Source organism: Apus apus, chromosome 14 (assembly GCF_020740795.1).
Source record: "Apus apus isolate bApuApu2 chromosome 14, bApuApu2.pri.cur, whole genome shotgun sequence".
NCBI classification, from domain to species: domain Eukaryota; kingdom Metazoa; phylum Chordata; class Aves; order Apodiformes; family Apodidae; genus Apus; species Apus apus.
The window spans coordinates 16990591-17006871 of record NC_067295.1 but is presented as its reverse complement, the minus strand read 5'-3'; the positions used below and the strand labels follow the sequence as shown (position 1 = coordinate 17006871).

Sequence of the window (16281 nt, the reverse complement as noted above, 5' to 3'; positions counted from 1 at the left end):
ATCTTTGTTACAACAAACAAAAAGATCCTATCTCAAGTGTCAGTTTTATCAGACAGTTCAGAAGACCAAACTAGAACACTTCCACAAGTGCACTGACTGAAACAGCACAGTCCACAAGCCGAAAAGTTCAGCTGCAACTATGAAATGAAGCAACCAACAATTTAAAATGCCTGACGACTATACGACACTTTTTAAAATGCACAGATAATTAATTCCCCATCTCAAATTTCATGCTTGTTCAAAATCTTATCCTGCGCTTACCATAAAACTCAGCAAATCACAACCATATTCTCCAGTGTCTCTTGCTGGAGAAGGTCTCTCTGTGGGTTCCACATTTCCGGTGTGTTTGACAATTGTGCAACTCCACTTGTGAACACTGTGATACGAAAACCTGTACATTTGCACTGCAGAAGTTCAAGCCATATTCACAGTTCAAGTTACATTACACACTAGCCTTGCAAACAGGAGGTGTTTTATATTAGGAATGCATGAGTGTATTAATACTTCTACATTGAATACTTAAGATACATAACACCCATTCACATGAAGATCCTTACACATAAATACACATTTAATGGGGGGGGGGGGGGAAATCAGCCTTCCTTGACTGAGTTCTCTGACCTCAAATCAAGCTGACAGTGACCAAGGCCACTTATTAGAACAGCCAAAACACCCTTTCCTCCTCCTGTCCATTTTTTTCTGACATACTATAATGTCATTTTAACTGTACTTTTAACTTTGTTTTTTGAATTTATTAGTCCAGAAGGGCACCCAGTACACAGTTTCATGACATAAAAATTCTCTCAGTTGTGCCTTGTGCCTGAGTCACTGCTGTCCTCCTCAAAGACAAATGTACTCCTGAAGGAGCATTTCCATCTCCATAAAAGCATACAACCTGCCAGTGAAATAACATTTCCTCTGCATCTACAGAGCCTGGAGATAAAGATTTTTGTTCCTGGTGCTAACTTCAAGAAGTTAAAAAGACAACTTTTATCTGCTAGATACTCTATCATTGTTGATTGGTCTTTGAATGTTGTCTGTAAAATAAATGTCTTTTTTTCTGGCTTATGCAAAGATTAGCATCTCCTATATTGCTATTCTGGGGGATCTGAGTCTTTTTTCAAAGGAAGATCACTCCTCTCTTAAGATGCTGTCCATGAAGATCTGGTCCTATAGCCCAGCCAGGAAAGGCAGCGGCGACAGTTCCACACCCTTGACCCCTCTCCAACTCTGCCTAAGACACAGAGTTCTTCTGTCTAACCATTCACATCTCCTGATGGGGCTAACGACATGCTTACTTGGGACTGGAGATGTGGTGGATGGAAGTGGTGCACAAAGAAGGGATGGGCTGATTGCAGAGATCTTCTAAAAACTGCCTTGTCCCCTATTTCCATCAGCATGCATGGCCAACAAGAAAGGAATCGCAACTGTGAAGTCTTGCAGATGACACAAGACTGTGAGGTGCTATCAGCACTACAGAGAACCACATTATCACAGGAGAAGAACTGGATGATGCTGAAGACCAGAGTAATAACAGGACTGATCAGCACATGAGTGTAAGGGCACGCACACAGGGACAGCTGCTTCTGCTGTGAAGAGGACGACTGAGAGGGAGGAGCTGATGACACAATGATTAGTCAATCAGGCCCCATAGTGACAGGCTCTGGGCCAGATGTATCTGCAGTGTGAGGACAGCAGACTGACATGCTGCCACCTCCTGCCACTCCATGTCATACAGACTGCACTGGACCGAGCCAAGGAAGGCAACACCTTCAGATAAATCTTACTGCTACGACTCTGAACAAACTACTGTGGCATTGGGACACTCCTGGGAGGGCAGTCACACCACTGCAGGGAGCACTGGTTAGCTGTACCTGGAAAACCGCCATTATTGCTCCTGCCTCCCAGGGAGGATCAACCCAATGTGTGGCTTACATGTTACTCATGGAAGAGGAGGATGAGGGAATCTGTAAGACAAGATTAGGCTGTCCAGGCGACACGTGGGCACCTCAACGCTAGCAGGACACACAACACAGGCCACCTCACCTGTCTTCTTCAGCAAGGGAAGAGCTTGGCTCCAACACCTAGCAAATGGAGACCAAGACAGGACAGGACCAGTTCCCATTAACACAGAAAAGACAAATATTCGATAAGAGTGAAAACTTACTAATAGTAAAGAACAGTGCTGGAACAGGAACAAACCAGTAAAACAAGGCCATGAATAAAAAAAAAAAAACAACCCTTCAATGCAATTTCAGAAAACTAGAGACAAGAGATTTAATTAATGGTTTTAAGACAAAGCTTGATATATTTATGAAGCAGATTATATAACTCAATTGCCTGCAATACCAAGGGACTGGTCATGCTGACTCAAGAAGTCCCTTCCAGCACTGTTGTCCTAAGCTTTTAATTCAGAGTGGGTGTCTTTCCAAGAACAGCTGCAGATTTGGTGCAAAAATTACCATTTGGTAAGAAGTCCACAAGGGATCAAATTTGAAGCAAACCAACTCAAACCAAGACAGTCCTCAGCACTGTAACTATACACACTGTAACTACACACATATTTAATATTACTATCACCTTACCTGTGTGTGTATAAACATACAGTAATAGACCCTCCACTACTAAACCAACTGGTTGGGTAGAAGCTGAACACCCACCCCATCATGACATACACAGACCTCCTGCTTCACACTTGGCTGCCACAACAGGCAGTACAATAAAAGCTGGACATGTGGGCAGAGGCATTCTCAGTAAAACTCCACAGTAAATTTTGTCATGAACTCTATACTTTTTAATCAAAGCTGCTCTATTAACAAAGAAATCAGTGTCACAGACTTGCAGTCCTGTGAAGACTGTGTCAGTAACAACCCCATTACACATCCAACTACAAACAGCAGCAGCTCCATGGTAAAAATAACTGACCAACAAAACTACAAAATTGGCAATCAGTTCCTTCAGAGTACTAAGTTTCTAACCAAGAACTTTGCTTATTTCAAGTGTAGATGTAGATTCTCCCAAATCAGAGAGATCCTCATACTACATGTGCACCTAGTGAAGAGCAGCCAACAACCACTATCCAAACTTTTGCCTTCCTGTTTGTTTTTCTAATTTTTTTCATGTATGACATTGCATTATTGAAGTGACAATTTTCTTCTTCCTGCATAGCTTAGCATGAGCCTCCATTCACAAGATGAAAGATACTGATGCACTGTTTTTAAACACTGTACCAAAACACAGCATGGATAACAACTGATAATGAAACAAATACAGCACCTCTTTTATGAAGACAGACTGAGAGAGTTGGGGTTATTCAGTCTGGAGAAGAGAAGGCTCCGAGAAGACCTTATTGTGGCCTTCCAGTATCTCAAGGGGGCCTGCAAAAGAGCTGGTGAGGGACTTTTTAGGATGTTGGGTAGTGGCAGGACTAGGGGGAATGGATCAATAATAGAAGTGGGTAGATTGAGATTAGACATTAGGAAGAAGTTCTTCACCATGAGGGTGGTGAGACACTGGCCCAGGTTGCCCAGGCTGTCCCATCCCTGGAAGTGCTCAAGGGCAGGTTGGATGGGGCTTGGAGCATCCTGGTCTGGTGGGAGGTGTCCTTGCCCATGGCAAGGGGGTTGGATCGATATGATCTCTAAGGTCCCTTCCAACCCAAACCATTCTATGATTCTATATTATTGGAACAAATATTTTTAAAATAAATAAGAAAAAATCCACAACAACAAAAAGAACATCAAAATTAAGCAATCTAGTTAATGTAAACTTTTCTTCCTTTGTGAAAACTAGAATGTACTTGTATGTACCTGAAATTATGGTGCAAAATATGTGGCAATTTCAATCCAACTCAGGCCACACACTACAAAAGCCACCCAGCTGAAGGGACAAAGAGGAAAGAAAACAGGGAAGTGAGACTAAGATGGGGCTGGTACAATGTAGGCAGTGTTTCAAATAACTGGAATTAAAAAGATGCTGCAATTGCATGTAATGCTGCTACAAGAGATGGCTGCGATGAAACATCATGTTAAACCACATAACTATACTGAGAGGTGCTTAAATCATTATTTTACAGATTTAAAAAATGTTAACCAGAAGATTTATCCAAGAACAAGTGAGCAACAGAACTGGTGGCAGACGGGCAGGAAGGGCAAGGTCTGCTGCCTGCATGCCCATGGCAGGGCCTTAGAACAGGGATACAGCTCCTGCTGAAGCCACAGCCACAAAGGAAGGGATGAAGCTGGAACCATCACCAGATGGACAACCCCAACACCATAGCCATGATCAGCATGGCAGTCAATGGAGCCTGTGATGTCCCTGAAGCTGAACACATGGCATGTGCTCATAGACCAGGACCTCCAGAGAGAGGACAATCAGTGAACTCAAAGACCTTGTGAGGCCCCACTGGGTGTCCATTGTGGGGCCAGCACAAGCTCCATCTTCCCTGAGCAGACTGGGAGGGGCTGCAGGGTTCACCAAGGCACTGCTCTGAGAAGCCAGAAGGCACCTAGTACAAGGTATACACAAATCAGTGGGTAACAATATCATTTAAATTGAATGTGCTCTTCAACATAAATGCTCAGAGATGGAAAGCAGAGTAGTATCTGTTGAACCCTGTCATGTTCAAATCACAAATTAAAAGTACTCTTTCTCTTACAAAGTCTTTCACCATTTTCTAATAAAATGAAAATGTAGAAAGAAGTGTGGCTACCATTTCTTGACCGTACACGTGCAAATACTGCATCTCCTTGTTTTATATATACATAGAGCCAAACTGCATGGAACCAACGAGAAACAACTTCTCTTTAAAAGATTCCAGAAAAGCACAAAGTGATAAACAGTATCAAATAGATCATTTAGAGCGGAAAATCTCTCTTTAAGTAACTAAAATCAGTTACTGGAACTTGAGTCACTCTGCTGTACTAAGGATAAAACTGATACTAAAGCCAAATTGGCACATCCAACACACCTTAAAAATAAAGCTTTGTGTGTGCAAAGCAACCAAGCCATGCACTCTTCATGTGGGTGTAACACTGGAGAAGACAAACTCCTTGCGCAAGACGAGCCTATGAAGGGGCTTCACAAAAGTGAAGGGGCCAGCTGCCATGGCTATCCTTCTGTATCTCTCAGCATTTTTTTTTCAGCCGATTCCATGAACCTTTCTTTCATCTTAAAGTAAAGGTTCTTTCTAGCAGATGTGTCCTGCTGTATCATATCACACCTTCACAAACCAGAATTATAAAATAAATGTATTGGTAGCTGTGCAGATCTTCACAGGAAGCAATCCTGAGGTGTCTCCAAGCTGTACAGCACTTTTACCAATCCAGCCATAACTAAAGGGGTTCAGGGTCAGAAAATGACCCTCCTCTTGGAGGCAGGGCTACTTTTAGCAGGTAAGTTCTGTAACTAGATTTTGGAAGGTCAAATTTAGACCATGTAGAGAAAGACGTTAGAAATACTCCACTATAGCAAATATAAATCAGTGGATACTTCACCAACAAAAATCCATTCCATGAGAGAATGGGGAGAATTTTGAAACTCAGTAACAATAAACACAGTGAAATGGGAAGGCAGCCTCAAACAGAGGTAGTCAATTAATGCCATCATCACCATGAAATAAAAAACTTAAGATTCAGGAAGGCAAACATTACTTAATGTATCAGTTACTTGAAAACCTCTTAGCCCTGAAATCATTCACTCTGATTTTAGCTCCAATACTCTGAAACACAATCTATATAGGTTCCTTACGTGATGATGGAGAACATTTCTACCAAACTGAACGCTGAGAGCACCAGATTCCTCTTGATTTTACCACAATGGGCAGCTCTACAATGAATACCACCAGCTCTGCCTACTCACTCCGTAATCTAGGGAGGTTTTGCCTGAAAACAAACACTTGCCTTCTCAATTGCAGCTCCAAACAGAGAGTCCCTGAACTTGGTACATAAATTACCAGCCACCTTCACCATCTTCCAATCCTGCATGCATAGACAAGTGTGTCTGCACACACCATACACCTCTTGCCTTTCTCCCCATCACCGTTTGCTGTGACATGCTGAATTTACATTGCTCATTCTATAAACACACGTCCCAGTGTTCCACTGTCTGCAAGACACAGTGTATTTTACAATGATTAACAACTAAATTAAAAAAATAAAGGATTCTGCTTTAGCTCAATCAAAACATGTATTTGGGTTCTTTTCCAAGGTGAAAAAAACTAAGTATCATGAAATGACACCTCTCTCCATAGTAGGAAGGGGAAGGTACTTCTCCATAACCACATTCTTCAATATGTGTTGTGCATCATGCTGTATATTTCTACTGAACGTGCTCTTTATAAATGTGTTGCTCAGGAGTGCTTTTCAAGTACAGGATCCAAGAACTAAAAATTTCAGACAAACTCTGAAGAAAAGGTGAAAAACCTAGTGTGCCTCTGGGCCATACACCTTGAAAATACTCAATCATTAACAGATGAGGTAATTTTCCTGTTTTTAATTAGGGTTTACAATTATCTCCTAGGAGAAACCCAGCACGTGTCCAACAGAACTACTTGTCCCAGGTAGAATGGGAAAGAAAAATAAGAGTGAAACTTTTTGTCAGACCCCAGCTGAGCGTCCCATCTTGCCCTTAGAAGATCCCTTTGAATCAGGACACTGGGAGAGAAGGCAGATACCAGCAGCTGTCCACCACCAATGGAGACCACATCACCATCCATCATCATCCAGCTCAGGAGCAAAAGGGCCAGTGCTTCCTGTTGTACCTGAATGAGAGCAATCTGTCCTGGAAAGCAAGACACAGCTCCAAAGAGATCATTCTAGACACCTTGCAGCCCAACACACTGCAAAGGGAGCTGGAAACAAAAGTCCACACCCCGAGTATCAATTTTGAAGGCTGACCACCTCCTTGCGGAAAAGAAGGGATCTTCTGCCACAGAATACAGAAGAATTGCAGTGTTTGTCACGGCCCACTTGTGACAGTTCTGGACATGCAGATTAGCTGTCAATCTTCTCAACATCACTGTGCAATGTCAGATTGATGGTCTATTTATTTGAAGGACTAGACTAGAAAAGCAGTGACTGTTGATCAAGAAGCAGAGAGATGAAAAGGCAGTCCTACACACATCTACTGGTCCTCACATAGCAGTAAGCAAAGGGTGGACACCATCAGTGTGACACAGGCTGAACCTATGAGGCTTGCATGCACAATGTGATCTAAGTAGTTGAGTACCATGGTGCAGCCTCCTGGAAATGCCAAGCAGGTTCTCACTGGGGAAGGCAGGAGAGGGTCCAGTTGGCTGCTCAGACATCACTTCACCACCTGAAGTCAGTGTAGAGCAGGCATTGCCTGGCCAGCACTCCCCACATGAGCTCCAGAACTGGACAGGAAGAGTTAAGAACAGGAATGGAGCAGCTCCTCTTGCCTGGGACACCCCACACTTCCTTTCCATGGCTTAGACGGTTCTAGCCTGCTGCAACCTGTCAGAGGCACCACGACAACCAATGATAATGGAGATGTGCACTATCTTCATTATCCTCAGCAGACAAGAAGGACGAAGGTGCCAGATTGCCTCTGCTAGATGAAAGGCTGCATCATTCTCAGAAAAGAGAAGACCAGCTAGGGATTCTTCCTGAAACTTCAGTCATCAGTTATTTAAATTAATTTGCAACACTATTAAGTCCTGATCTTCCCAGACCTTGACTTCACTCTTACAGTTCTATACCTTCTGAAAGAAGGTAGAAGGCTACATTCTGCCTTCATATACCCAGCAGGTCCCAACAACACCCTTGAAAAAATACACCTGCAGAGCCATGAACATAAAATGCCCACAAAGCAACCTGCTTCTTTTCATTAAGGGGAAAAAAAAAGCTTCTCATCAAAGCCTGCTTGGGGATTACAATTTGACTTGTGTGGATAAACCTGGGCCATAATCCCAGGTCATTATCATCAACTACCATCCAGAATATTATCTGGAATTGCTCTTTAAATAAAAGTACCAGCTCATAGTGCTCACTCAGATTAATTTTACTTTAAAGGTAATTTTTAATATCACACACTGGTATTTATAGATCTAAATGCCATAAGCTTGAGTGACATCAAGAGGATTTGCATGAATGATCTGGGTTTGGATATACTTTTTTTTCCTGTTAGATTACTGAGAATAAAGTAAGGTTACCAGATGGCAAGGACTGATGGGCATTACGTGTGGAAAGCCTGATTCCTCATAAAGAAGTAATTTAGAAATATGTATCCTGTGGTCAGGTTCTGCTGCCTGGCACAAATCAGTTTTGTTAGTTTTCTTTAAATTAATGAAACCTGTAAATTGAAGAGCAAATTAATTTCATCGGATCACTGCACACTTCATACCATTTATTAGAAAAACTTAGAATAACTAACCAAGTGTTTTTAGCAAGTGATTTTCCAGCAACTATTTGTATTATAACAACATCTCTAATACGCTAACAAAAAAATAAAGTTTTTACATTAAAACTATAAATGCAATCTTTTTATAGGGAGACAAAAAAGCAGGGGGAAGGACAAGCTGATTTTGCATTTCTAAGAGTATTTTTTCCTCTGCCTAACCTCAAAGCACTACATTATGTATTTCAGCTCTTAGTCTGCATTTGATCTACCTGGTACATCAGACCAGCTGGGCTTCCCACCAGAAGAAGGATGCCTCTCTCTCTTTCATGACAAAACCAGCACTGACCAGTCCACCACCAAGAAAGATCTTGTGGGAGACCAGGTCCCAGAACAGAACAGCACCTTCAGCATCTTTGAGGAAGCAGCACCATTGCCACCCTGGGCTTCACCACAGCCTGGGCTTCACCACAATATCTCCTCTGGTCACTTCTGACAGTGATGCACAAGGAAGGAAGCACCTCAAGAAGGGCAGAGTGCTGCAAGTCTGAACCCTAACGTGGAGAGGCAGGAGAGTGGCTGCTGCTCTTAAACCTCTCGGACAGTCTCTTCCCTGGTGTGGCACTGGCAGGGCTGGGGGAGGGCAGGAACCCACCCAGCACTGTGGCAAACCCTCCTGCCTGTGCAGAGGCAGCTCTCGAACCTCACACCTGAGCAGAGAAAAGGCACCAGTGAGTTATTTCCCAGCAAATGCCCTTACTTCACCTTTAGGGGGAGGAAGGAGTTATTTCTGTCACTGTTATTTGCATTAACATCCATCCTAGCCCTGCATCAGGAGACAAGCAACAGAATGTTAAATCTTTTGGTTACAACCCCATTTAGTTTTAGTGCTAAAATTTTCAGCAAGGAAAGGCACGCTCAGAACCTAAATGAGCCCTGCACACAATGGACATGCTGATCAAAGAAGTGATGAGGCTGTCACCATTGGTTAAGAATGGCTAGTAAGTTTATTTTACCGTTTAAGAGGGAAAGGAGAAAATTAGAATAATTATAACTAGCACTGCCTGCTTAGATATGAATTTGAAACACATGAGTCTCCAGAAACAACTGTTATCGTTCCTTACTTTTTAAATATATGGAGCTAATTTTACTACCGTCAGTTGTTGAGTTCTAACCATAACCTGCAATATTGTAAACAATTCTAAACCATCTTCAAGCGGTATCACTGACAAAGAACACAGGAGTAAAACGAGGAAAGATTAGTAATAACCCAATGATTTAAGATTTGTCTCACCCTGAAGACAAGGGATCACTTTACAGACACTCATACTTGTGTTGCTTTTTACTTCTGAGTAATTAAATGGATCTATTTTGGATCCTTACAACAAGCAAGTAGGAAAGCTTCGTAAATATGAAACCTAACATTTGCATGCTCAGTACAAAAATCATTACATGTATCATAGTTTTTCATGAAAATAACAATACAGTTTATCTGGGACCAACAGCTTTTGTAAATCAAGACAACTGCAAAAGAAGACCCAAGAAAACTTGGAAGAACCCTCTAATAATGACACAGATTTTGCTGACCATTCTGTTGGTGAAATCTGACAGTGCCCACAGGCTCCAGGAATGGACACAGAGGGGTCTGAAGAATACAGACAAATCCTGCACACAGATGGCTGTGCAGCCAGTCTGCGTTTCATGCTTGCCAGTTACTTTCAGCTGCATATAGTGGAACGGATCCACATGGTAAACAAGGGCTTTCTTTACCTGGTATTTGCTATTCCCAAATGCTTTGCTCTGTGGGTGGTATGAGATCACCATCAAGCTGCAGAAACACCCATTAATCAGCAATTTGTGAGGTCAGGTTTCAGGGTGGGGAAACAGAAAGAGCCTTCCCAGGCTACGACTCATTTCAGAGGGAAAGAAAATACAAGGCAGGAGAAAAAATGCTCACAGGGGAAAGCACCAGAGGCTGAAGCACAGAGCATCACTTATATCATCCTCCTTCAAGACCTTCTGAAAGGGTATGAGGGTTAATGAGAGAAGGACAATATTTTAAGTATCCTTTAGTGAATCGGGAGGGTATAATCAAAAGCCTTTCTGCTGTCTGAGATGCAGAAGGCAGCTAGGGATAGCGCAGAGACCTGCACAGCTACAGACCATGCCTCTCCCAAAGGCCCATCTCTTCCCAGAGCTGCCCACTGATCTTCAAACAGAACACCAGAGGTATCTCAAATTATTACATAACATACTGATACATGAATGTGCTTATCATGTAAAATAATTATGAAAATAGCAAGCCATAAAGAGGAAACAATGGCCACAGCAACATGACATCAGAAGACGGAGATGCTGCTTTTTTTTGAAAGTGGGAAAGGACGACAGGCAGGTGTCTCTGGAACATGAGTCCCACAGTGGCAGTGGCAGCAAAGGACTTACACAGTTCACATCCATTTTAGGTCCTGTACCTGAGGGAGCACAACCGCAGCCACCAGTATATGGTGCTGCTTTCCACCCAGCTGGAAAGCAGCCTGGCAGAAAAGTGAAGGTCCTGGTGGACACCAAGCTGAACACGAACCAGCAATATGCCCTGGTGGCAAAGAAGGCAAATGGTGTCCTCCACTCCTGCCAGCATCCTTCCCCTTTCTTCAGCACTGAAAGGCCCACCCACTGGCTGGGCTCTCCAGTACAAGAGACAGGGACATACTAGAGAAAGTCCAGTGAAGGACCACAAGGACAATGAAAGGGCTGGAGCACCTGGAGAAGAGAAAGCTCAGGGGCGTCTCATCAATGTATGTAATACCTGAAGGGAAGGTGCAGAGAGAACAGAGCCAGGCTCTTTCCAGTGGTGCCCACTGACAAGACCAGAGGCAATGCACACAAACTGAACAGAGGAGGTTCTCTCCAAACATCAGAAAACTCTTTTTCACTGTGAGGGCAACTAAGAACTGGCACATGTTGCCCAAAGAGGTGGAAGAGTCTCCATCCTGGAGATATTAAAGTGTTGTTTGGTCACAGTCCTAAGAAACCTACTCTGGATGACCCTGCTTGAGGAGGCTGGTTGGACCAGATGACCTCTAGATGTCCCTTCCAATCTCAACTAGTCCGTGGTCCTGCGAAAGTACCCAGAGCACAGATACACCTGTGGGGAAGCTCAGAAGTTGACAACTCAAAAAACAACCCATTGGGAATGTCACTCATGGCAGCTTCACGGGGCCCCTGCACTGCCAAAGCACATATCACATCACTTGAGAGCAGCACTGCCCACATCTCAGTAGGTCCAACAACATGACAAGTCTTTGAAAAGAGCAGCCTGGAAGGCGCTGCCACATGGTCACATGCTGGCCAGAGCCATGCAAAGGCCCAATCAGACTCAGGCGGGCAGCAGCACCTGCCCTCCAATGCCTTCATCCCAGATACACAACTACCACCACCATCAGAAGTTGTTCTTTAGAACCAACAACCACATTTACTGAGACAGAAGTTTCTTTAAGCACTCTCCAGTGGTGGCTGCTTCCAAGTGCTGCACTGGATAGCACAGAACATAAGCTGCAAAAGCCTTTCAAGAGAGAGTCAGACCTCCAAACCAGCACAAAGTACTTCCCTCTATATCATACATATATGCATGTTAAATGAGCATCCATTCTAAAAATTCTAGTGAGCATTAACTGATGCTACAGATCAACTGACTAAGATCTTACTTTGCTATTAAAACACTTTGTTTCTCTGGACAGCCACCACCTTTCCCTTGCAATGTATGACATTTCACTGGCAGTAGTTTTCATGCAACAGAAGGTCAGAAGGCCACCTCCATGCCTAGCAGAGACCCCCCCCTTGCTCTTCTGACCTTTACGAAGCAATGCTAACACAGACCAATGGCTCCGTGCTTCTGTGCTTCCCATCTGGGAAACCTTTTACCTGCATTTACACGTGCAAGCTGATCTTGGAATTAGTCCCTGAACACAACCAACTATCTCCAGAAACCAGCACTGAGGACATGCGGTGGTGGTTTTCTTCAAGGAAAGAAGAAACCAAAACATTAGGAAAGTGGCTTACATAAAACAAAATGTCTCATTAAGAATGGACCAAACAAAGCTTGCTATCCCTAGGGATTTCTGCTGGCGTCCCTTACCCCTTTCCCTCTCACAGCACTACCCCTTTATGAATCTTCCCAGCAGATACTGGAAGACACAGCATTTGCATGACTAATGAGAGCTGGACCCCACTCACCCCAGACCCAGATGCTAACGGTCTCGCCACCTGCTACTGACCTGCTTGTTGGCAACCTCTGCCCGTCTCTGCTCCAGACAGGACCTTCACTCGGTCTTGCGCTTTTTCACACTTTCCAACCAAAATTTTTAAAGATTATATGTAGCCCTTTTTTTACAAATATGGCCGAAAGTTATCACCTTTATCAGCTTCCTAAGACATTGGGGGCAACTGCCTAATAGAGAAATCATGTAAGAGTCAAGCTAAAAACAATACTTAGCCAGTAAAAATAAATCCATACCATGTGTTAGTATACATCACCACAAATACCATAATTTGCTTTTGCCAAAGATTGTTTTATAAGATAATACACAGAATAATCTTAAGACAGTAGAGTACTGAGAAGGAAAGCTATCCTTTGTGGCATCTAGTGAAAGCAGAATGAAAGTTGTTAGCCCTAATTTTGCAAAACATACCTAGAGTCTATTTGTGTAAAATTTCTGCATCAAGATGAAAGAGCAGGATTTGATGGTTCCGCAATGGTGGTAAAAAGACAATACAATGAATGTTTTTGTGTCAGAGAACCATGCGTACTTGTGGATTCAGTTACTTGGAAATTAATAAACTCATATAAAGTAATTGTAATTCCTGGTCTTTTGACACAATATTGCAACAGCAGAACATACTAGTTTTTCATCTCCAACTCACAACCTCTCAATGTCACCTTAATTGTTGTAATTAGCTCTCATATGTAAAGAAGAATTAAAACTGGGGTCAAATCCTGTTCCCAGAGGAGGATCCTCTCACTTAAAAGTGAAGATCTCACCCCAGGACTTGAGATGCAGCACAGGAGGCTGAATGCTGCTCAAGAAATGGTATGGATCTTCTCTGGTTCCTATGGGCACTGCTACAGAGCAGCAATCTGCATTCTGGTGGGAAAAACATTTTTCCATTTTTTTGATTCCTTATTATCTGGTGGACAGCAGAATTCTCTCTCAACACACGAATTTGCACCTCTGTAATTTACTGCATAGTACGTGGCATATGGGAAAGAGGTGCAGACAAATAATGTATTTTTTTTTACATGTTGAGGGAAATAACAGCCATATATTCCACCTATGACCTTTTAACAGGGATTATGTAGAAGCAGAACACTCATTTGTTCTCATCAAAAGCACACTGTCTACTCCTTTTGATAAGTCTTGCATTTTTCCCCACTTACACTGAGCTGTGCAGAAGGATGACAGAGTACCATCACCATCAGTGCTTTTTAAATCTCAGCGAACAGTATCCTGCTACAGTTCCTGTGTTTCCTTGCAGGGAATGTAACAGTTGTCACTACATTTGCTTCCAGAAAACATATCCTTTATGCAGTTAAGAACAGAAATCTATCCAAGTCCAAAGATGCAAAATCATTCCAACTGGACTGTTCCATTTGTAGTCCCATCTTCCCTCCATAAATAGTGCACTTTGAAAAAATGTTTATCTTTCACAGGCTGCAAAGTACTGTCCCTATGCACCATTTAATAAGTCAAGTCTCATGTACTGAGAATAATTTTTCAATCCTTACATATATTCAAAAGAATTTTAAAATATTATTTATTAGACCATTAATAACAAAATTACAACTCAGGACTAAAATGTTAATTGACTGGCTCTCGCTTTCAGTATTAGTCATGGACCACAAATGCCTTCCTCATCAAGTTAGCAAGATTCTTGCACACAATTATTAAGCAACAAGAACAAGCCTGTGAAAATACTGCATGGTGCTTTACACTATTCTCCAGTTCAAAAGCTGTTTCATTAATTACCCCTCACCAAACTAGAACTCTGACTCCTAGCAAGACTACTGAATCTTGCATCTTCTGCTCACTCTAAGTCTAAAGGATGGGAAAAAAACACACTTTTTAAGAAGTTGTGTAGTGAAACGAGGTTGATGTGGTGGTGATGGACTTTACTCATCACCAATGCTTTACCCCAGCTCAAGATGCTAAACAGCAAACCCTATGGTTCTCGGTCCTCATTTACAGCAGAAAAGATGCTCTTCATTTCAGAAGGGACTGGCACAGAAGGAGGAAGAAGACAAGAGTGCAAGTCACCTCCCCGCCTCTGTTTTGTCTACACCTGAGTCTTTGTATAACCCAAGGATTTTCGCCCCTCTCCATCAGAGGGGGCTGTTCTTCTGATGATCCCCTTCCAAATACCTCTCCTAGTTGAGAAGCTTTGACATGGCTCTCATGGGAGCGAATCCATACTTCAGGAAACTGCAGATGCCAACTTGGGAAACTGTTTTAATAAGGTTCAAGATGCAGTTGTGGTAAAAACAAGTTTCAAAAATCAGATGCTACATTCGAAAAGGTAATTTTTTTACTCCAACGAAACAGCTTACTGCTGACAATAAAAAAAAAGCTATGGTCACACAGAAACCATCAGTTTCAGAAAGTATTTTTTTAAAGCAACAAATTAGCATAAATGTCTTTGTGCTGAGTTTTTTCTCTCTCCTGCTCTGACCGGGCGGACCAGCCGCCGAGGCACCTGCACCCGGGCACCCGCGGCCTGCGGGGCCGAGGGAGGGACCCGGCGGGCTGAGGGGCCGGCAGCCCCGCGGACCCGTAGCAGGGGACACGTCTGGCAGGGCCCGCGCCCGCACCCCCCTTCTAGAAGGCACCAGCGGCTGCTGCCCGGGGCTCCCGCGCCACCCCAGGAAGGAGGGGACCCGCCGCCAGCGGCGATGGAAGAGATGGAGCCCAGGCCTGCGGGCAGGCGGCTCCTCCACAGGCCCGAGCCGCGCCGCGGCCTCGCCCCGCCGCCCGTCACCGCAGCCACGGTGCCCCCGCCCGGCGGGCGGCCAAGATGGTGGCGGGGCGGCGTCGCTCACCTCCTCGGCCTGCTTGCGCAGCGCCTTCTCCCGCTCGTACTGCGTGAGGAGCTGCTCGTTGTCCTCCCGCAGCAGCTCCAGCTCCACCTCGTGCTCCTGGTTGTCGGTGAGCACCGAGTCCAGGTTCTCCAGCACTGTCACCACTAGCGGCATCAACTCCTTCACCACCTCCTCGTCATAGCAGTGGATCAGCCGCTCGAACTCACGGTAGATGCTGTTGGCGAGGCCCGAGACCCGCTCCGACATCACCGACCCCGAGCAGTAATCGTCGCCCGGGTACCCCCCCACGCCGCCATCGTCCAGCTGGATCTCCAGCATCCTGTCGGCCCCAGAGCCGCCCGCTCCGCCGCGCTGCTCCGCTCCGCTCCCCCGCTGCCGCCGCCGTCACTGCTCAGGCCGCCGGGCTCTGCCCCGCCCGCCGCGTCACGGGCCGCGGGGACCGGCCGGGGCGGGGCGGCGGCGGCGCAGCGCCCGGAGCCTCACGGCGCCGTGAGCGAGGGGCGGGAGCGGTGTCTCCACGGCGTCCCAGCGGCGGCGGGTCCGTAGAGCTCCCGCCCAGCACCAGCCTTCCCGCTGGGACGCGCAGGCCCGCCCGCCGGGCCGCCCCCTCAGCCGCTGCACGCGCGGCGCAGCGGGGCCCAGCCGGCCCGGCGCCGCCTGCCGAGGCCGGGGGCCGCAGGGGGTGAGGCGCCCGCTCCCCGCACGGCCCGAGGGGCCACGCGTCATGTCCCCGCGTTGCAGATGTGACCAGCCAGAGCTCGGGTGGCATCCAGCGCCTCGACAGGAGCTGCAAATGGTTCTGGGTGCTGGAAGGACATCTGCTCTGGGACCAG

At 45.0% G+C, this 16281-nt stretch overlaps 1 protein-coding gene across 32 annotated transcripts in view; it reads right to left on the bottom strand.

The window, feature by feature from the left end:
• Positions 1-15820, bottom strand: part of MAPK8IP3 (mitogen-activated protein kinase 8 interacting protein 3) — a 78318-nt gene extending 62498 nt beyond the window's left edge. For 27 of the 32 annotated variants that reach the window (XM_051631661.1, XM_051631674.1, XM_051631662.1 and 24 more), the window contains exon 1: positions 15449-15820. In XM_051631661.1, the coding sequence (XP_051487621.1) occupies positions 15449-15766 (318 nt within the window). In that variant the 5' untranslated portion in view covers positions 15767-15820. The remainder of the gene's footprint in view (positions 1-15448) is intronic. The other 5 variants (XM_051631685.1, XM_051631689.1, XM_051631691.1 and 2 more) reach the window with 1 other exon arrangement.
• Between the last annotated feature and the right edge of the window lie 461 nt (positions 15821-16281).